Below are 23,299 nucleotides of genomic sequence, written 5' to 3' on the forward strand. Positions count from 1 at the left end.
CTGCTTCAGTGAGGCTTCTTGTTGATCTTGAAGAAGTCGTCGAAGCAGGCCGGGAGGGTCGCCTCGACGACCTCGAGGGAGACCGATCCTCCTCCTCCAGCTCCGGAGAAAAACGAGGTGAACGGAGCCGAGAGGGGGAGGATCTGTAGCCCCTCGAGGGAGACTTAGTCAGCTTAGACGGCGGGACTGAGGGTTGAGTCTCAGCCCGCCTTTTGTGGGACTTATGTCCCTTGTCTTTATGCCTTTTTTCCACCGTAGTGGAGGTACCTGAATCCCCCGAACTCAAACCCAAAGAGGGAGGTTGAGTCCCAGGTTGAGTCGGGCGCCCAGAAGGCACGAGGGCTGTGGAGACGGCCTGTGCCTGAGAGGGGGAGGAAGAAGAAGTTGATTCCTGAGGCAACAAGCCCGCCAGGATCAGCTTGTTCTTCCTGTCCCTAATAGCTCGGGGATTAAAGGCCGCGCAGATTGTGCAGGCCGATGACAAATGGGCCGCCCCCAAGCATAAAACGCACCGAGTGTGGCCATCAGCCGGCGAAAGCTTATGGCCACACTCAGTACACTTTGAGAACACCGCCTTAGGCCCTTCAGCCATAACACCACTCACACCAAAAAGCACACCCAAACACTAAGAGGGGGGAGGGTGAAAGGCAGGAACTAACAGTAACAAACTAGTTAGAAAGGGGGAAACAAAGGTACCTAACTACACTTTCGCTAACTAACCCAAGAAAACTAAACACTCACACAAGAAAGATTTTTTTTTTTTACAAGAAAAAGGTTCAATCTCACCAAAAGCCAAGGAGCTCTTCAAAAGTAGCTGCTTCAGCCACGGCAAAAAAGGATCTGAGGTAATGTAGCACATAGCAGGGGATTATGGGTAGGGGAGGAGCTAGGAGCTCGGATCTTGTAGCTTGGAAAGCTGCCGGCTTGGATCCGAGATCGGATCCGATACCCACAGGTTGCAGAGCAAATTAAGTAACTACTTCAGATCTACTAACATTTGTATTACTATTATTACATAGTATAATTGGACACCCTTTAAGAGCCTTAGAGTAACTGATTGGGGAATGTCTGGTTGCAGTGATAACTACCTTACAGTCTGGGCAGAGGGGGGCATAACTACTAAATCTGTCTTATCCTTTCCCAGGTGTGTGGTTTTGTGCGCGTATATACATGCGTGTCAGCGACTTGGGGCAGGGTCATGAAACCCAGGGTTTAGAGAGGGTGCTGGAGGACTTGGCTAGGACACTTGGCTGAGGACTTAACCATACAGCTGCACCAGTGGGGAGTCTTACTAGGGACCTAGACAGACACATCCAGTCACTGGGATGAGTGTGTTCCTTGTGTGGGCTTAAGGGAAACTGTACTTGATACACTGAGGTCTGAATCTGGAAATACTTAGTGTATCCATTTGTATTTCAAGTGCACATCCCTCTCCAGTGTCAGTAGTGAGGATTCAGGCTCCTTGATTACTGGCCCAGCGTGGGGATGACACATATTAGTGACCATCACATATTGGTAGTAGTGGTGGGCAACACATCATCCCTGGTAAGATCGCACCATAAATCAATCTCGTTCATGTAATTATTAGACCAGATACCTCATCAATCTCAAAAACGTCCAAGAATTTTTCAAAGACAAACTACCTCCTGCTGAGTGATGGTGTAAGCAGTTTTAAAGCCCCACTCAACACAGATAAAGCAGTCCCCTATGCAGAAGTGTATGCCAATGCCCTAAATAACCACTTAAGCAGTTGTATAGCATTGGCTGTACCTGACCTGAATAAAACCAGGCCTTCCCAAAAAAAAACAAGCGATCCTGGTGGTCCCCTAGTATAAAAAAAGAAACTAATGCCCAAGAACAGGAGGGAACTGGATCAACAAAGGAAGAAATTTCTCTAGCTTAAACAAATTAGAGATCTTATCAAGTCTTCCAAAGGTAATTATGAAGCGAAAATAGCCTTCCTAGCTAAGGATAATCACAAGGCATTCTTTAACTCCATCCGAAATCTAAAAGGGAATACCCAGCTATGCACTGAACTGGTTGTGGTTGGCACCACCCATACTCAACCGGAAGTAACAGCCAACCTGCTAGCTGACAGATTTGGAGCTAACTTCAACCCCCTGTCCCCTCCAGTCATCCCCCAAGGTATACCTGCCACCATTCCTCAGCCTATTATTTCAAGAGAGCAGGTCATCTCGGCATTACCCAAGGCCAAAAACATATCACTGGGACCAGACAACATCCCAAGTTGCCTTTTAAACAACTTAAAATAAGACCTTGCAGACCCACTTGGACCCCTGTTTAACCACAGCCTGTGAATGAAGTATATTCCAGTGGAATGGAGGAGAGCAACAGTAATCACACTGCACAAAGGGTGATCATCAACTGACCCTGGGAATTACAGGCTCATAAGCTTGACTAGCCTCATCTGCAAGGGGATGGAAAGAATAATTATGGAGCTTATTAACAAGGACATAGATCATCTCCAAACTCTGGACACAACCCAATTTGGATACATTAAAGGTAGATCATGCCTGTTAAACACTGTTGACATCTTCAAGAAAGTTACCAAGGCCCTGGACAAGGGAAAGGCCGTGCATACCACTTATCTTTACCTAGCCCAGACATCTGACACAATCCCCCAACTCAGGTATTATAGAGAAACTCTCCCAATTGGGAATTAACCCATATACTACCAAATGGGTAGTGAAGTGCCTCACCGACAGGACACACTGTCAAAGTGGGTGACACCACCTCTAGCAAAAGACCAGTCACCAGTGGCATACCACAGGGTTCTGTGTTGGGCCCCTTACTGTTCAGAATTTATTTCTCAGAAGTCCAGTCAAACTTGGACAGCCTGTGGCTGTCCAAGTTCGATGAGAACTGCAAATTGGGAGCAAACAGTGAGTTTCCCCACTGATGATAATATACTGCAGACAGGGTTAATGGAGACAAATGATTGGTGCCAAAGCCACAGATTAAAGCTAAATGCAAAAAAATGCATTTGCCCCTTTGGGAAAGCTGACATCCTTGCTAATTATATTACAGACAACTTCCACCCAAGTGTAGACCTAGTGGCATGTGATCTAGGTACTCAGGCTGATAGCAACCTGAACTTTGACCACCACGTATCCACAGTAGTATGGAAATCCTTCTATGTGGCACTTCTTATAAGTAAAGGCATCATATCTAGATTTAAGGAAGTTATAATTCCATTACACTCTAGCCTCATCAAACCAATAATGAAGTACAATGCTCCCTTTTGTATGTACCTCACCAAACACCTGCAACAATTACAGGGTACACAAAGCAAGTCTTGCACAGAAAGACTGAAAGCCCTGTCACTGTATTCTATCTCCTACAGGTTGCGAAGGGATGACCAGTACTTGGCTTACAGGGCAGTCTCTGACCCAGTCCTGATGGAAATGCTACACATTCGTAAATCAAACTGCATGAGGGTCACTTGCTCCAAGGACTTTAACTTAACCTTGGACATGAACAGGTCATGCTGGAGAGATAAATGTATCTTCCACAGGCTGCCACTTCTCTTGAACAAACTTCCAATTCATGCAGAAGCAAATCACCTCCATGACCCTCTTCAAACGCAACCCAGATCAATGGATGGGTGTTCGCAAATTCACTCCTGGGGTGGTGACCATGTCCCTCCTCGAAACAGGAAGTAGTTATTAACTATCATAGACCTTTACCTCTGCGAACTTCACTCAACTAACCACACCAACTGGGGCAACTCGGGATAAATATGATTAGGCTTGCAAGAGCTCTTGGGCTATCAGCCTTGTAACTTTCTATGAACCTATAAAAGTGCATGTGTGAAATATATAAGCCATGCCCATGTGTGGGTGTGTAGATGTTCTCAACCGTCCCTGATTTTTCAGAATATCTCTGATTTTTGCCTCATACTTTGGTCTGTTCTACATAAAGTTTGCTTTTTCCTGGCAAATCAATGAGCACTGCAGTCACTAAATAATGATGACAGACAGAGTTTCAGACTTAATCTTCAAAAGAGCATGCTAATGCAAAGCCAGTCTTTCCAGCAAGTTTGTAATTGTATAAAGAAAATAGCTGTCACTTATTCTGGTCATTTGCCCTCCATAAATTTTATCTTTCTCCTTTACCGTTGAGGGGTTTATGGGGGAGGGTGGCTTTCACACTGTATTCTGAAAGCAGTGAGATGAGAAATTCCTGTGTGGTAGTTATTTATGTTTTTATTCATTTGGCACAAACAAATGAGGAATGCAGTCAGTCATATATGTGGCTGCAAGAGATGGTCATGTGTGTGTTGGCATTGATTTTCTCAACTGTTCTTGGCTTTGCAAAATGTCTGATTTTCTACCTTGTACTTTGAACTGTTCCTCAAAGTTTGTTGCTTTTTCTGGCAAATTCGATAAGACTGTTGTCACTTTAAAGTCTTCAAAAAAAAAAAAAAACCGTGTCAATACAAAGTCTGTTCTTCAAGCATATTTCTAAGTAAACAAAACTAGTAGCTGCCCCTGCTTTTGGTCCTTTGTCTACCATTTTTAGCTTTCTCTTTGGTTCTTGACACATATGGGGCAGAGTGGGTTGGACACTGTATTCTGACAACAGTGCCCTACGATAATTTCCTGTGTGGCAGTTAATGCATTCGTTTGTCGGTAATCAAATACATGAGGTGTACATCACAGCCAAACCACTGGCTGTAATGGTGGTTACATCTGTGTATGTCTGCATATTTGTGTATGGGGAGGTAAAATTACTGTGGCCCATTATTATTTTTTTTTAATTCTTATATTTGAGAGGTATGTAGTCAATAAAGATGGCTTTCATTCCTAGGCTGAGGGTTGTATGTAGATGAAAGTGATTTGTTCAATATTATCAGTCATTATTTTGGTTTTGCAGATGTAATGTGCATTTCTGTGAAGCTAACTGGAATACTTCACTATGCCTATCGGATATCTGAGGTGTGTATAGTCAAAGTGGAATTAATGGATGGGCATGGGGATTGTCTGATGAAAAATGACTGCATGTGTGTGGGGAAAGAGTTGCTATGCATCTAAAAGCAGCAAGTCTGCCATAATATTTCACTTTCCATCACAGTATAACATCAGCACAGTACTCGATAAGTGGCTGTGGCAGTTTGTACAGATGTGCGAGATATCAATTGATTAATAGCAGTGTGTTTCATCGAGTACAGTGATAAAGACCCAAAAGGAATCTACACAATCGGGAATTAAACTAGTAACTCAATCACTGCAGAAGTCAAACCAGGGACAGCAGGTTTGAACTACTGTAAATGACATCACTCTGGGTGGAGGAAAGATTTCTGGATTTGCTGCAAGATGGACTCCTCAAGGAGGCAGCAAATCAAAAACAGAAGTATTATATGGGGCCTGACTCCTGCTATGGTCTGCTACTCCAACTGCATTACAGGTAGCAATCTGTGGAAAACATCACTGGGCCACTGCCTTAGTGGCGCAAGTGTCAGGACTGTAGGGTTGAGTTGTAGCAAAACAGCTGGAGCAAAAAAGAAACATCACTGCTGAATGACAGCCTCACAATTTAGTTAAGTCCCATTCAGAGCAAGAAGCGACTGCTTTGTATCATGGGATACAAATTAATTTTATTTACTTATTTTTACTGACCATGATGATGCACAAGTAACTCTTTCCTGTGGTAGCTCTGAAGTATTTTGCTAGTCACCTTAGCTGTTCAGAGCTGCACATTATAGATTAAGAGACTATGAAAATTAAAACTGTCTGATAAGAATATAGTTTTTGTAGTTCCTGCCTTCAACCAAAAAGCCATACTAAATACAACAGTTAAGAAGGTACTCCATTTTATAATGCTGCTTATTATTTTCAGAGAAGAAACAAAATGACTGTTCTGCCATCTGTGTAACTTCCACTCCCCAACAGGAGTGCTTCTGATTTAAGCAAAGCCACCCCCCGCCCCCACCCCCTCCATCAGATGCAGCTCAGCTGGCTCTTCGTATCATCTGCTTCTTACTGCTACCAGCTCATTTAAGACTTGTTTAACTGCTAGACATAAAACTAATTTACCTCTGTGATAAAGCAGTGTGAACCAAGACACTAATAGATGAGAACAAGTGATATTCAGAATAACGGTGTGAGCCTTCTGCTTTTTAATTTTGCCCATTATTTAAAATGAAATATTACTTACTGCGTCCCATGTTTGTGGCAAGATGTGATAGAACTTCAATCTGTTTAATGGCTTCTCGACGAGTAAAGTGAATGACAACCACCCAGTATCCCAATGAGATGTCCTGTAAGCTGAAGAGAAAACAGAAATAAATTGTAGAGCCATACCAAACAAAGGCAAACATATATAGCTTCTGTTATTACTGCTTATTTTTTGTTGCATTTTGCCACTTATAAGTGGCATAGAAATATTAGTTCAGTTATACACAAAGCTTCAACCTCCCAGCTAATCATATCACCCTGCAGTAATCTATAGCTACAAAATCCCTGCTTAATGGTCCAATCCTTCCAAAAACATCTCTCTTGCTTTATCTCAGCTCTATGCAAATGTGAGAGAACTAACTACATAATAAATCTTAGATCATCAGGAGAATGAAGTACTTAGAAATTCAGGTTTTTGACAGTTGGTCAGAAATGGTGCGACAATCATGAAGAAATGTTTCACCCTGCAAGTAGACTGTTGGGTCAGTACTATTACAGGAAAGATTAATGTGGTTCAAATGACGACTGTTTCAAGGGCATTATATCTGTTTACACATCCACCAGCTCAACAGAACAGCAACATGATTCAAAGACTTCAGGGCTTGTTATGAAAAGTATTTAGAATGTGAAGTGCAGCAGAATTGCCAAGGAAAGTATGAGGCTGACAAAAGCAAATGAAGGCTGGGGCCTGTTAGATTTCAGCCTACATACGACATCATCTGGGTATTTTGTTGTTGTCTCTCAGCTTTTCCCGGTTAGGGGTCGCCACAGCGGAACTCCGGTCCACTAATGATTGGGAGTTAATTTTTACGTGCCGAGTTACCAGCCCTGACGCACAACCTTCAACGAAGGTACGCCCATTCACGCATGTCTCCACGCAGAGGACACTCTAGCTGAGAATCGAACCGGACAGCGTCTTACTGTGAGGCGACAAAGCTACCCGCAGCACCACTGGGTATAAGGAAATTAAAAGAACAGACTCCTGGAAAGACTGCAGAAGAAACAATAAGGGGCTCGGAAGATGCAAGTACCTCGGATATACACAGAAAAATATTACATCTGACTTCTGTAAGAGAAGTAGAGTTAATGAAGATCTGGTGTTTTCATACTTAAGGAGGAGGATATGGGGCAACTCAGAAGTTAACATACAGGGCAAAATGATTGTGGAAAAAAATAGCAAAGGAAAGACCTACTTAAAGGGGACTTTTTCTGATACCAAGTGAGAGAAGGGGTGTTTTGTATTTCCACAGACTACAGACAAATTAAGGTGAGACAAGAGACTGAGGCAACAAAATAGCTTAGGTTTGAGCAAATGCAAATAAGCATTAAAGCAATTTTTCTTTTTTTTCTTTGTTGTTGTTGAAGCAAGAGGGAATGAGAGTCAACAAACAGTAAGAAAAGTGATACGAGAATGAACTCAGATGGAGATAAACAGGAGACAGTTGTTAAACATAGTTAATTACACAAGCTGGTATATCCAAAGCATTGGAGTTTAGTAGGGAAACATGGGCTCAGATGGACTTCTGAAGAACAGACAGAATTGTCTGAATGAAGTGACATTCTTAAAATGATAGGGAAACAAAACAGTAGTCTAGAATTAATGTTTGTATTTTCTTTGTAGGTAGTACAGTATTTATAACCACAAATAAAATCCTTGGAGGGTTTGAGGATGGGGGCTGATGGTGGTGTTAAATGTTAGAGGGAGTCAGGATACATGTTCCTGGGTTCAGCAACTGGACATACGAGCCAAATAGATCAGTAAATGGAAGAAGGTTTTTGAAAAATAAGTCCATATAGACTGAACATTTGTAGCACTGAAGGACAAGCTAGCAGAAGGATGAGAAGAATGGAAGACAACTTAATTCAAGGTGGATGCAAAAGAAACATCTTGCAAGAGGCCAGAAAGGTGAAGAAATGTTGAAGGACTGATCAGGGATAATTTAAAAATCTATAGAAGGGATATAGCATCTCAAGTAGGTGGGGAGTAGAGAGGGCAAAAAAATATCTGGAATAAATTATGAAGTGTCTATATGGAAGGAAAAGAGAATTGTATGGATTATGCACAGGGTTCACATTAGAATGACACAAGGTGACATTTGGGGATATATAATATTAATCTACATTTGGTTATTCTATATTTTATACTGATTAAGACGACAAAATAATGTTATCTGATGGTTATTATAATCAGTTTTCTTTGTTTTGGTTAAAATGTAACTTTAAAATGTTACGACAAAGTTTTTGAATCCCCAACTGCTGATCACTTTTCAGAAGGCTCCCCCAAATTACAGGCTGTTTTATTGTTTTTGTTCTCTGCATTTAAAGATCTGTATCTCAAAAATATTTTTAATATTTATTCATGAAAATGTCAGGAAATGTTACTGGCATAATTATCTAAAATATACTATTACACTGAGCTCAAAGCCTCAAATGAGTAGTTGCACCTTGAATTTTAAAGAAAAAACACATTTTCAGATGTCATTTTCATGCCTCAATGCATTTAAAAAATGAAACATGACTTCTATATACATAAATATACCCACTTTAGGTCTGAAATCATACATTCTATGTTTTTGTTAGGTTTTACTTTTTTCTGATAAGGACCAAACATTACACATTTGTTTTCACTTAATATATTGTAAAAGATTCACTCTAATTTACTAAGGCCATTCAGACCTGAATTCCACCCTAACTTCAAACAACTTCTTTCTCTCTCTCACTACTGCTTCAAGACGATCTTACGAAACCTTTCAGGCCAAGATACATTGTTAATTTCTTTCATATTATTTTATGTGGCCTAACAGCTTTTAGGATGAGAGGTTAATAGAATCCAACTATGTGCATGTCTGCCACAATACGTGCATTTTGCTACAGCACAAAAAAATAAAGGAAATACTCCTATTTCCAGGAAATAGTATTACCTTTGGCTTTTATTTCATCAGAAAGCACAAATTACATAATTCAAATATATACGTAGTTTGTTAACCCAAAGAAATGCAAAATATGCATCTTATTTTTTGGAAATGAATGACGAAATTAAAACACCCGCAAATATAACTATTTCTCTACAACCATATGAAGTATTACAGCAAATTTCTCAGAACATCACATGACCCTTATCTACAAAAAGCAATTGGTGGTTGCAGCTGTAGAGATATATGCACAAACTTATCTTTTTGCAATGACTGGCTTACTGGCATAGACAGGATGGAGCCCTTACTGCAACTAAGTTTGAACAGTGACCATGGCACTGAAGAAACAAGGCAAACTTGGGGGTAAGGGAAAAGGGATGGCAAGTTTGCCCATCCTAGGTTGCTCAGACTCAGGGGTGATGGAGTTAAGTATTTCCTTGGTGGAGACTGGGCAAACCACAGCTCATGCTACTCAGGGAGCCAGGCTGCTTCAAGTGAATGCTCCTTGTGTAAGAGAGGGGCCAACCTTCTGGATTACCCCCCCCCCCCCCCCCATGCTAGGCCAAGTGCATGCTGGCACTGGGGAAGCAAGTAAAAACCCAAGCCACACTTGATGGCAGCTGCCTGAACAATAATCTCTCCAGGCCAACACTCATCCCAATGATGTGGAACAAGTGGCTTGAGTGGGCAGGAAGGGGATGATGAATGGCATACTGTGGAAACAAAAAAAATAAAAAAATGGAAAAAAGAAATTAACTTCTTGTAATGCAGTTTAATGTACCCAAGACTAAACTTTAAGTTTGGAGGATGCACAGTCAATTAATTACAGGTTAGCTTTCCCTATTGCCATTTCTAATGGAGTTTGATTAGGTGCACACATTTGGACAATTGGAAAGTCATTTTAGGGAATCCTGAATTGGTTAAGGTCCTTGGTAATAGATCACTTTTCACCTACAAAAGGACTGTGAACATTAAAACCATTTTTTAAAGGGGTACTAGAAGTGATTTTAGGAGAACGGCCAGCAATTTTGGTACTTTTCCTTGTGGTCATTGCCGACAGTGCAGATTCAACACGGGGTTGTTGTTCAACAGAATTTAGACACCTCAACAAAACATTTGGGGCAAGGAGCCACTACACTTGTAATAAAATGTGGTATATGTGGCTTTTTGTAATTCCTGCACCATGTTTTATGTTGGTAAAATGATCAGGGCTCTCAAGCAGAGAATTTATGAGCACACTTTAGCCATAAAGAAAAAAGATGCTTCCAACGCTTTAGCCAGACACTCAGTAGTTTGTGGAGATTTATATAGTATATTTTGTTAGACGAAAGTGCATTTTAAATGTTTTAAATGTTACAAATGCTTCATTTTTGATACATGCATATATGTTTATGGACACACACACATATATATATATATATATATATATATATATATATATATATATATATATATATATTTGTGTATATACATTTTTTACTTTGTTTCTTTAATTTTGAGTGGTTCTAAATCATGACACTTGGATTTATATATATATATATATATATATATATATATATATATATATATATATATATATATATATATATATATAGGCTTTTTGGATGGATAAGTTAATTTCTGATGAAGTTCAGTTTATATTAAAGTGAACAAAAGCACTAGCTTGGTGTCTGGTTTTCTTTTGCTCCGTAGTCTACAGTTTACACTGCGTTCATTTACTTTGTTCCTGTGGGCTTGCTTTTCAAGACTAAACTGTGTGTGGGAGAGTCATAAGTGCGAAAAAATCAAGCATTCGGAAAAATAAATATTTATTACTTCTAATGCAGTAAATCAGTAAAGAAACATTTTAGGCTATTACTGCAACTCAAGATTACTGAGAAGTTCAGCACAGCATCCATAAAGTACAGTGCAAAATTTCAGACCATAGCACTAAAGGAGTATTAACTAAAGCCACTGGGGCATGCCTTTGCAATGCTATATCTGTCTCCTTTTGAAATTTCACTTTGACACTTTCAGGTAAGTAACTTCACTCATTAAACACACTTAGAACTGCACTTCTTTAGAACTGCACTTCTAACAGTAGTTTCCACTGCAATACCTGTGTATAACGCACAATGTCAGACTGCAACATTGAATGTCTCTAAACTAACTGATGCAGTGCCTATCTGTTACAAGCCAAATTTCAGTCCTTCTGATGTTTCACTAATACACTTGCATATAGTAACAGAATAATCAGTTATAAAATACATTTTCAACAACTATTCTACCTTTACATGTTTCAGTGCAGTACTATGCAGAATTTGACCCTGCCGCAACAACAGTTGCTTAAATGCTTAGCATGTTAACTATGGTATATTGTAACTGTCTTTTGCTATTAATCACCTAAAGCATGACGCGTACATTCTGTACACTTCTGTTCACTACTAAAAACATTTCAGCTATAGTAACACATTCAAACTGCTGTTATTTGACACAACCTTCAAAAAGCCATATCATTTTATTCTACACTGACTAATGACCTTTCTATGTTTCATACACAGTATTGCCTTCTCACTCCTACCCCAAAAAGACATCCACCTTCTACGTAAAACTTTTGATTATAGGGAACATTAAAGAAACAATGACCACAGTAACTCATTTCAACTGCTTTGCCTTGGACATGTAAATCTGCCCCCTTTTCCCACAAACTAGCCAAATCACTGATTGTTTTTAATGTTTGAATTATGCAACCGTCATTGTTTTCATATACAACCTGCGCCTCCTCTGCCAAAAAAAAGCCACTTCCTACAAACATTAATGGTGTGTTATTGTGAAGAAATCAAAAGGTATAGTGACCTCAGAAATGTATGTCAACTTATGTAGACACATGCATACTATCCTTAGAATAGACAGATCACATAACTGCCCTGGGTTTTCACACATGCCTTGCCTATCCCCCTAAAAAAGACAACCACCTTCAGTGTATCCTTCCAATGTCATGTTGTGATGAAAGTGAAAGGAAAAAAATAGCTACAGTAATGTACTTCAACTTGAAGGTCACAGACACTATATACTGCCCCAACTTCTCACCAAGCCAAAGTAATGACAAACTTTACTTTTATTAACTTAATTGTTCTTTGTTTTTATCCACAGACTGCTTTTCCAAAAAAAGCCACTTCTGGTAATTGTTTCATGTGTGATTGTGAAACTTGATTAAATAACCAGTGGAATACACTTTGTTGCTATAGGGCACCTACTGCCTACACTGAATGCCGTAAAAAATAAATTAACGTGTGTTGTGCTGTGGGCAATGTGTATTGTTACCACTGCCCACAAATCTGGTTCCCAAAAAGAAAAAGTAAATAATCATATTAATGCACTTCAACTTGGAATTGGTCCAGAAACTGTTGTGTTGCCACCCCACCTCCACCAAGATACGACAATGATTAGTTTAATGTGTTCACCCCAGCCTGCAATATGCCTTCTGCCACAGATAATCCCACCCAAACAGCCACTTCTGGGATCTCTAAAAGTTGTAAAGAAATAGGCACAGTAAGGGCTAGTCACCCGGAGGTGTGAACATTGGCTGTAGGTGATAATCACTGCTGATTTGACAACCCAATCCATGTACAAAGTAAGTGGGGGGAAGGAGGTTGATACCAGTGCCTAACGTATTTCAAGTTGTTGCTGCAGGGCTGAAACTTCAGATATGGGGTCACATGCAACATCAACCTTTATAAAAAAATAATTGCAAACAAAATCTGTATTTTACTATGAGCAGTGTCTTACATTACGACTGCCCACAGTTTTACCCGTTTCCTGACAAATTAAAACACATACCTGCAAGAGAAACTGTCAAACTGTCTTGGAAGATGCATGCATATCCAGGTTTTAGTAGTGTCTAGTCACATCACCAAAGATTGCCAACAAAGCGCTGCAATGGAATGCTCTTAGCAACTGAACACAGTATGCTGACTACACATGCCCTGTTACTATGCTTGTGGGGTACAGGTGTAGATCTTTTAAGTCAAAATCTACTGATGATTTAATTCTATTCGCTTTTATACTATCTTAAAAATATATATAATAAAATAATAATTCTGATATTCTAACACGTATCAAACACTCAGAACTTATCTGTGGTTTCACAATCCAAGTTATCTTCTTACATTGTTCTTGTCAAATGCTCCTCTCCATTACTAAGCAGTTTCTCTTCTGGTCACATGTTCCTGTTTTTCAGGATGTTACATTTTCAGTATTAATATTTCCATAAAATTGGAGTCTTTTGGTTAACACTCCTTGCATTTTAGTTGCCAATGTCAGCCTGTACAATTGCCCAACAGGAAAAGCTACTTTTTGCCTTATACAATACTCTCAAAAATCCATTTAAAGATACAGCTAAACATTACATGCTCATACAAAAAGAATGAAAAATTCATCAAATAACGCTTCAATTTACATGTTTAAATAAGGAATTAGATCCAACTCATAAATCCTTCTTTGATATTTTTAAATCTTGTAAACCAGCATTCCATTGCTGTTTCACAAAGAAAAATATCAAATACTGGCTATTAAAAGATGATTGTTTTACACATACCAAGATAAAATGCCATTATTTTTATCCTTACCCATCTCCTGCATTTTTATTAAGTGAACAACATATTAAAAACTAGTCCCATATTCGTACTTTTCACCTCCAAGAACAGAAGCAGCACTTTGTCATTTTTAAACCAGAAGTAATGGAGGTACGAGATCCAACATTTTATGAACTCAAACACCAGCATTTCAAAAAGCAAATAGAGGAGAAGCAAGGCAGAATCTATACTTAAATCACAACTGTTGGGCTATATACATGTCAGCTCTTTATTAAACACAAGCATTTGTTTTCTCATCCTCTTGTCATTCACTTCTCATTTCCCTTCAAGGGTTTGACACGAACATAAAAACATTTAGCAATTTGTCTCACAAAATGTAATCCCTTATAGTCTTTAGTAACTTTAGACAAAAAAAACCTGAGAAAATACACATGCAAAAACATCATGGCTGTAATCAGACTGTGCAGTTTACAAGTGGCAATATTTTTAAACACCTGAAAAATGTATTGTGAATTACCAATGAATACTGGTTACAGCCCTTTGTTAGAGAGGAGGCAGACTGCTTTAATGCTTTTACAGGTTGGCTTTCTTGTTGTGCGTATCCCATAAATATAACTAAACATGTATTTTGTAGTTTCACAGCACACTAACTTTAAACTCAGATGTCATATTATAAATTTTACTATGTAATACGGAGCCTTTAATTGCATGTGTCAGGTTAATTCTCTGCTTGGCCATTATTTCAAACACAAAATGCTATGTATTCTTTAATGTCCAGCAATATAACACTGACTTTTTTTTTAAACTTGTATAGGTTTTAACTTGGCCAAAATACTGTGAAGAAACAGTTAACACCTGGAGAGCTTACTTGGTCACATGTATGGGGTTAAAAGTGTACTTAGACACTTCCCTTAACCCAATTAAGGCTACAGGTTTAACCACTACATCTACTACAGTTCTATATAGCCAATCTGAATCACTGATGTAGCTTAAATTACAAAATTATTAGCAGCAATCTTATTTTACAACATTCATGCACTTAGTACTTTCTTTTACCCTAGTTAGATTGTTTTGTGAAATCTACAGGCCTCTATCCTGTAAATCAATAACTTCCTTTCTTATCCAGCAAATGTAGCACAACTAAGCACCCCGGGGGGGGGTTTTTTTCCCCCCCCCCCAAAAAAATTGTCCTTTTTGGGGTTTTTGTTTTAAAAAAAACCCCCCCTTTTTTTTTAAAAAAAAGGGGGGTTTTTTTTTAAAAAAGGGGAAAGGGGGGGGGGGGGGTTTTTGGCCCCGGGGGCCTTTCCTTGGCCAAAAAAAAAAACCCCTTGGTTTTTTTTTTTAAAAACCCCCCGGGGAAGGGGGGGGGGGAAAAAAAATTTTTTTTCCCAAAAAAACCCCCTTTCCGGCCGGGGGGAAAAGGCCTTAAAAAATTTTAATTGATGATTCCTGTGGGAAAAAAAAAGGGCCTTTCCCCACGTTTGGGAAAATCTAAAAAACCCGGGGGAAATTTTTTTTGGGGGTTTTTTTTTTTTCCCCCCTTTTTTCCTTCCGGAAATTTTTAATTTTTTTTTTCCCCAATTAAAAAAAGGGGGGGGGGGGGAAATTTTCCCCTTTTTTTTTTCCCTTTTGGGGTTTTTTTTTTTTTGTCCTGGATCACAGGAATTCTCTGAATTAGCTGAAATTGCATTTATTACTGCCAGCATTTCTTTTGATTGATGTGAAGGTGCTTTTCTGTTTTGTGCCATCTGCCCTGAATGCACCTGTCCTTCATGTCGCCCCAGGCGTGCATCTGAGGCGTCTGTGGTTATGACTTGTGTAGCTTGGGAGGCTTTGCAGAATGGGGAGGCACTTTGTTTACTTAGCATGCTTGGGCCCACCATATAGAATTTCCTTTGTAGACAGGGTGTGGAATCTCCACTTCTAAGCTGTGACTGTGTTGAGACCATAGATTTTTAGGTACCATTGAAGTTTCCCTCATGTGCAGCTTTGCACATGGGATTAGAAGAATGCAACATGCCATGAATCCCAGAGCCTGGTGGCAGGATTTTCCTTGCAGTAAGCCTGGTACTTTTGCAAGCATTTCCTGAAGTAATGAGATAGTTGCCCTTGTTTTTCTGTTGTTAGGTAAGCCATCTGGGTGTTTGTGTCCAAGTTGGCACCCAGGAAGGTAATTTTCTGAGAGGGTGTTGGTTTTGATTTCTCCTTGTTGATGGTGTATCCCAGAGAAAGCAGTACGGTGGCGTGTCACATATGCCAGATGTGTTTGAGGAAAATGCGATGGTTTGCTGTCCGCTTGGATCAGGCAGATGTTCTGCGATCGAATAAAGGGGTAAATTTGTATCCCTTAGAAGTCCTGCAGTATGCAATCACTGATGCCAGGCACTTGGTGAATACTCACGAGGCGTGTAGATAAGCCAAAGGGCAATGCAGAGGAAATTGATAGTGATTTGAACCTGCAAGAAATCTGGAGGTATCTTCACTGCAACTTTGTCTGATTGGGACATGCAGGTATGCCTCCTTGAGGTCCAATGTTACCAGCCAAAACCCCTTGCCCAGCATGGGAAGGAGTTGCTGTAATGTGAGCATCTGAATTTTGGCACTAGGAAGAAATGTGTTGAGAGAATGGATAAGTCCAGAATGGGTCTCCAGTCGCTTCCTTTCTTGGCACCAGAAAAGCAGCCTTGAATAAAACCTTCTGCTTGTTGAATGCGTAGGTACCTTTTACAATATAGCCCTCATGTTTAGAAGCTTTGCGATTTGTAGTTCTGATGCCTCTACCCTTTGATTTTTGTGGTAGGTTTGGCATGCCTCATTTTGGAAAGAGTGGAAATGAAATTTGTAGCCTCTGCTTTATTATGTCCAGAAATCCATTTGTCTGTTGTGACAATATACCAATTGTTTTGCAAATAGTGCCAGTTTTTCCACTCTCCCAAAGGTGCTGCCAGCTGAATTCTAGCTGGCATGGGAAATGAGGAGTCATTGAGTTTGCTTTCTGTACTGCTGTGCACTATGGACCGTCACCACTTCTTGGTGTTGGTGATTGCCATTGTCTGCCTCTATAGGATCCTTGGGGTTGTCCTCTGCCCTTCAGCGTCTGTATCTGCCCCTTTGGGCTTTGTCAGTGGTTGGAAAAGGACCAGTTTTTGTCAGCCAATTCCTGCTGAACCTTGGTGGCTGAACCTGTAAAGAAAGCTTCTGACAGTTTGCATAGATTTTGCCTTTTCTTCCATTTTTAAAGTAAAATATCCCTCCAGCATGCACCACCAAAAAGAACATCCTTATGTAGCAGGTGCATCCAGAATTTTTGCTTTCACCTGATCTGGAAGATTTTGTTTCCCTTAGCCATGCATGTCTGCGAATGACTGCTCAGTGGCTGACTGATCTGCTGGAGGCCTCTAGTGCATCATAACCACACTGTAAGGTGTGCTTCTGCCCACTTGCTCAAAGCCACCTTATGCATCATATCCTGCAACTCTTTTAAATCTGGTTGTTCAGGTTGTGACATTTTGTTTTAATTGTGATAACAGAAATTGCTGATATTTAATCATATGAAACTGGCAGTTTAAGGCCCTCTTCATGGCAAGGGTGGGTGGCCGAGGTGTAAACCTTCTTCCCCACTTTCTAGTGATCTAGATTCCCTTTCCGTGGGTGTAGTGGATTCTTGTGCAGTGGAAGCCTTAAATTCCTTTAGGGCCTTGAGAAATAGTTTCAGGGTCTGCATTATGGCCCATATAGTGCATGAGGAACTGATGAGGAATTAGGAACTCTGTAGCTACCTATCCTGCTTAACTGGTGCAGGAGGCAGAGAATCAGGATTAAGACAGGCCTCCGTATACATCATCCAAAACCTCCAAAACAGGAGGAATAGCCAGAGGTCTATGCTGAGGGGTAACCAGAGGGAATTCCCTAAAGCCTTTTCTCTTAAAGGAGTCTGAAAAGTCTTGGCCTTCCCAATGGAAGTGCTCTCTCAAGGGTGTAAAGTTTCCCAAAGGAAAAATCCTCGGGGGATACAGAAGGAAAAGACTGCTCTGCATCCGAATCCTCAAAGGTGAATAAGATTGTTCTTCAGCATCAGAATGTTCTGATAAAATGGATTCTTGGTCAGGAGGAGGAGAATCCTCCTCTACTCTCAAGATCTCTCTTGTCCGGAGGGGGCCTCAGCATGAGCCTCTGATAAGAGTGATCAGGTCTTCAGCCATTTTAAGCATGTGCTTCTTAGGCGTGGGCTCCAGGTCTTGGGCCTTGTGAGGCAAGGTAAGCCTAGAAGTTGCTTAGCTGATTTGGCTTTTGTAAAGGCCTTGATGGAGAATGAAGATGAAGGCCTAAATACCATGGGTGGATGTAGATCTATCCACACTGGTGGGTTCGACATGAGCAGGGGAGCTTCGGGTTGTAGTTTGGGAAAGGACCGGCGAAGAACCAGCGGTCTCAGGTACAGAAGGCTGCCCGCGGTATACAGGAGTGTCGTTGGTAGTCAGGGACTGCAAAGGCGTCTCACTGAGAACCGGCCACGTGGTGGAGCTTGTTTCAAGGCGTGGTGTCGGTGGAGACCGCAGTTCTGGACTAGCCCGGTCCTTTTCTTTGCGCTTTCTGGACATAGCGGTAGTCGGAGTATCCGGCGACATTTTATAATTAAACGGCGCTTGCCAAAATAGTGTTAGAACTCCGCCCGGACCGCTGATAGTCGCTTTATTGAAGGTAGCATTACAAAGCGGCAGCCCGGAGACGTCAAAGTGGTCTGGGCCCAAACAAGGTAATGCAAAGGAATGGAAATCCTTATGCGGTATTTGCTTCCCACAAAGAAATACAATTATTAACTTTTTCTGACATCGGTCTGAGGGCAAGAAAAAGATTCCCCAGCGAGTGCCTAGCTTTAATGAAGACTTCGGGTTCCAAATTTTTTAAGTAATTCAGGAGCTGGCCGACTGACGGCACTTGCGAACTGCTTCAAGCCAGGGCACCGCAGCGGCAAAAGACTGAAGAAGATGGCGCCGGCTGTGTCTTTTATACTCTAGCCTTCCTGGCGATCAGAAGAGTCTGCCGACAACAACCCGGCGGACCAAGACTTTGGAATTCGGCCGACCGAGGGACCGCCTGCCGGCTGAAAACCCATATGTAATTACTGCAGCTGTAATGCACGATGAACATCTGTCTTTTGCTATTAATCACCTAAAGCATGACGCGTACATTCTGTACACTTCTGTTCACTACTAAAAACATTTCAGCTATAGTAACATTCAAATTGCTGCTATTTGACAACCTTCAAAAAGCCATATCATTTTATTCTACACTGACTAATGACCTTTCTATGTTTCATACAAGTATTGCCTTCTCACTCCTACCCCAAAAAGACATCCACCTTCTATGTAAAACTTTTGATTATAGGGAACATTAAAGAAACAATGACCACAGTAACTCATTTCAACTGCTTTGCCTTGGACATGTAAATCTGCCCCCTTTTCCCACAAACTAGCCAAATCACCGATTGTTTTTAATGTTTGAATTATGCAACCGCCATTGTTTTCATATACAACCTGCGCCTCCTCTGCCAAAAAAAAGCCACTTCCTACAAACATTAATGGTGTGTTATTGTGAAGAAACACAAAGGTATAGTGACCTCAGAAATGTATTTCAACTTATGTAGACACATGCATACTATCCTTAGAATAGACAGATCACATAACTGCCCTGGGTTTTCACACATGCCTTGCCTATCCCCCTAAAAAAAGACAACCACCTTCAGTGTATCCTTCCAATGTCATGTTGTGATGAAAGTGAAACGGAAAAATAGCTACAGTAATGTACTTCAACTTGAAGGTCACAGACACTATATACTGCCCCAACTTCTCACCAAGCCAAAGTAATGACAAACTTTACTTTTATTAACTTAATTGTTCTTTGTTTTTATCCACAGACTGCTTTTCCAAAATAAGCTACTTCTAGTAATTGTTTCATGTGTGATTGTGAAACTTGATTAAATAACCAGTGGAATACACTTCGTTACTATAGGGCACCTACTGCCTACACTGAATGCCATAAAAAATAAATTAACGTGTGTTGTGCTGTGGGCAATGTGTATTGTTACCACTGCCCACAAATCTGGTTTCCAAAAAGAAAAAATAAATAATCATATTAATGCACTTCAACTTGGAATTAGTACAGAAACTGTTGTGTTGCCACCCCACCTCCACCAAGATACGACAATGATCAGTTTAATGTGTTCACCCCAGCCTGCAATATGCCTTCTGCCACAGATAATCCCACCCAAACAGCCACTTCTGGGATCTCTAAAAGTTGTAAAGAAATAGGCACAGTAAGGGCTAGTCACCCGGAGGTGTGAACATTGGCTGTAGGTGATAATCACTGCTGATGTGCCAACCCAACCCATGTACAAAGTAAGTGGGGGGGGGGTTGATACCAGTGCCTAACGTATTTCAAGTTGTTGCTGCAGGGCTGAAACTTCAGATATGGGGTCACATGCAACATCAACCTTGATAAAAAAATAATTGCAAACAAAATCTGTATTTTACTATGAGCAGTGTCTTACATTACGACTGCCCACAGTTTTACCCGTTTCCTGACAAATTAAAACACATACCTGCAAGAGAAACTGTCAAACTGTCTTGGAAGATGCATGCATATCCAGGTTTTAGTAGTGTCTAGTCACATCACCAAAGACTGCCAACAAAGCGCTGCAATGGAATGCTCTTAGCAACTGAACACAGTATGCTGACTACACATGCCCTGTTACTATGCTTGTGGGGTACAGGTGTAGATCTTTTAAGACAAAATCTACTGATGATTTAATTATATTCGCTTTTATACTACCTTAAAAATATATATAATAAAATAATAATTCTGATATTCTAACAAGTATCAAACACTCGGAACTTATCTGTGGTTTCACAATCCAAGTTATCTTCTTACATTGTTCTTGTCAAATGCTCCTCTCCATTACTAAGCAGTTTCTCTTCTGGTCACATGTTCCTGTTTTTCAGGATGTTACATTTTCAGTATTAATATTTCCATAAAATTGGAGTCTTTTGGTTAACACTCCTTGCATTTTAGTTGCCAATGTCAGCCTGTACAATTGCCTAACAGGAAAAGCTACTTTTTGCCTTATACAATACTCTCAAAAATCCATTTAAAGATACAGCTAAACATTACATGCTCATAGAAAAAGAATGAAAAATTCATCAAATAACGCTTCAATTTACATGTTTAAATAAGGAATTAGATCCAACTCATAAATCCTTCTTTGACATTTTTAAATAATCTTGTAAACCAGCATTCCATTGCGGTTTCACAAAGAAAAATATCAAATACTGGCTATTAAAAGATGATTGTTCTACACATGCCAAGATAAAATGCCATTATTTTTATCCTTACCCATCTGCTGCATTTTTATTAAGTGAACAACACATTAAAAACTAGTCCCATATTCGTACTTTTCACCTCCGAGAACAAAGCATCACTTCACTGTTTCTTAAATAACAGGATGAGCAGAAGCAGCACTTTGTCATTTTTAAACCAGAAGTAATGGAGGTACGAGACCCAACATTTTATGAACTCAAACACCAGCATTTCAAAAAGCAAATAGAGGAGAAGCAAGGCAGAATCTATACTTAAATCACAACTGTTGAGCTATATACATGTCAGCTCTTTATTAAACACAAGCATTTGTTTTCTCATCCTCTTGTCATTCACTTCTCATTTCCCTTCAAGGGTTTGACACGAACATAAAAACATTTAACAATTTGTCTCACAAAATGTAATCCCTTATAGTCTTTAGTAACTTTAGACAAAAAAACCCTGAGAAAATACACATGCAAAAACATCATGGCTGTAATCAGACTGTGCAGTTTACAAGTGGCAATATTTTTAAACGCCTGAAAAATGTATTGTGAATTACCAATGAATACTGCCCTTTGTTAGAGAGGAGGCAGACTGCTTTAATGCTTTTACAAGTTGGCTATCTTGTTGTGCATATCCCATAAATATAACTAAACATGTATTTTGTAGTTTCACAGCACACTAACTTTAAACTCAGATGTCATATTCTAAATTTTACGATGTAATATGGAGCCTTTAATTGCGCGTGTCAGGTTAATTCTCTGCTTGGCCATTATTTCAAACAAAATGCTATGCATTATTAGCAGCAATCTTATTTTACAACATTCATGCACTTGGTACTTTCTTTTACCCTAGTTAGACTGTTTTGTGAAATCTACAGGCCTCTATCCTATAAATCAATAACTTCCTTTCTTATCCAGCAAATGTAGCACAACTAAGCAGCGTTATTGAATGTGGTCAATATTTCCTGCTGTTGACAAATAACTGCAGTGCCAACCCATCTAGTACTAGTTTTCACTGTACAAAAAAGTAATTTTAACCAGTATGTAGCTTGCCCTAGGCTATCAAATATCTGTTGTATCTAAGATTAAAAAAGCATGCTTTTTCAACATCTAACCTTTTTACCCAGGTTCAGCACACACACAAAGAATTTGTTGGGAGTTTAAAAAAAGTTTAGGTCCTTTCACATTATCACTGGCATGCTTTTGTAATACCAACTTCTGTGTCAGATCGGCATTAATTACACTAGAAAAATTAGTCTGCACTTTTCAAGCAATACAGATGTTCATTTTAAAATCCGATTAAATGTGCCTAGCCTCACAGTATAAACGCACAACTCAATAATGTTGTCTAAAAAAGTTCACCAAATTGAGCATAAATTCCACATAATTTCCAGGAAAGAACTTAACTTTTGTGCACTTAGTGTTGTTTTGACGATTTCAACAATTTTTGTTCATTTTTAGCAAGTGTTATAATGTTGCTGCAGTTTTTTTAGATAACGTTGCTGGCTGTGTGTCTTCAACAGCTTTACAACTGCGTGTCAGGCACTTGGGTTACAGGATTAAGGAGCTGTTAACAAGCTGTTCCCTGTGGTCCAGTGGTATCAAGTTTGATTCCCTCAGCCTCAACTGCCTTAACTGTTTGACTGTGAGCAAGTCACTTAACCAGTTTTTTTTTGTCTTTTCGGCTTTTCCCGGTTAGGGGTCGCCACAGCGGAACTCCGGTCCGCTAATGATTGGCAGTAGATTTTTTTATGGTGCCAAGTTGCCAGCCCGACACCCAACCTTCAGCAAAGGCACGCCAATTCACGCATGTCTTTCGGAGGCCACTCGACCGCGGGGAGGACATGCAGACTCCACACAGAAGGCACTCCAGCCGTGAATCAAACAGGAGAACCTGTTGCTGTGAGGCAACAACGCTACCACTGTACCACCTTAACCAGACAGTGCACCCGGGCTAATTCTGAAAAATGTCCATGGAGATCAGTGCTCTACCCCAGAAAACAGTCACCTGGTTACTAAGAGTATCAGGCTGCTCACCCTTCCAATATAAATGTTCTCCCCATGATTTTACACTTCTTATATTAAATTACAGTTTCCAACATAATAGCTTTTATTATGCATTTTACAGTCACCTGGTGGATTGTGCGTTTAACAGATCCTCCATTTTGTTACACAAAATGTTCTCATTTTCTGCTTTGATTGCTTCCCCATTTTGCTAGTGTTTTCCCTGTGGCTTTCTACTCTTTTCCCCACCTTTA

At 40.0% G+C, this 23,299-nt stretch overlaps 1 protein-coding gene across 2 annotated transcripts in view; it reads right to left on the reverse strand.

The window, feature by feature from the left end:
• PLEKHM2 (pleckstrin homology and RUN domain containing M2) overlaps positions 1–23,299 on the reverse strand; it is a 1,089,177-nt gene that overhangs the window by 853,287 nt on the left and 212,591 nt on the right. For both annotated transcript variants that reach the window (XM_044061870.1, XM_044061869.1), the window contains exon 3: positions 6,178–6,287. In XM_044061870.1, the coding sequence (XP_043917805.1) occupies positions 6,178–6,287 (110 nt within the window). The remainder of the gene's footprint in view (positions 1–6,177; positions 6,288–23,299) is intronic.

This window comes from Protopterus annectens, chromosome 2.part0 (assembly GCF_019279795.1).
Source record: "Protopterus annectens isolate FY-2018-M chromosome 2.part0, PAN1.0, whole genome shotgun sequence".
Classification (NCBI taxonomy): domain Eukaryota; kingdom Metazoa; phylum Chordata; order Ceratodontiformes; family Protopteridae; genus Protopterus; species Protopterus annectens.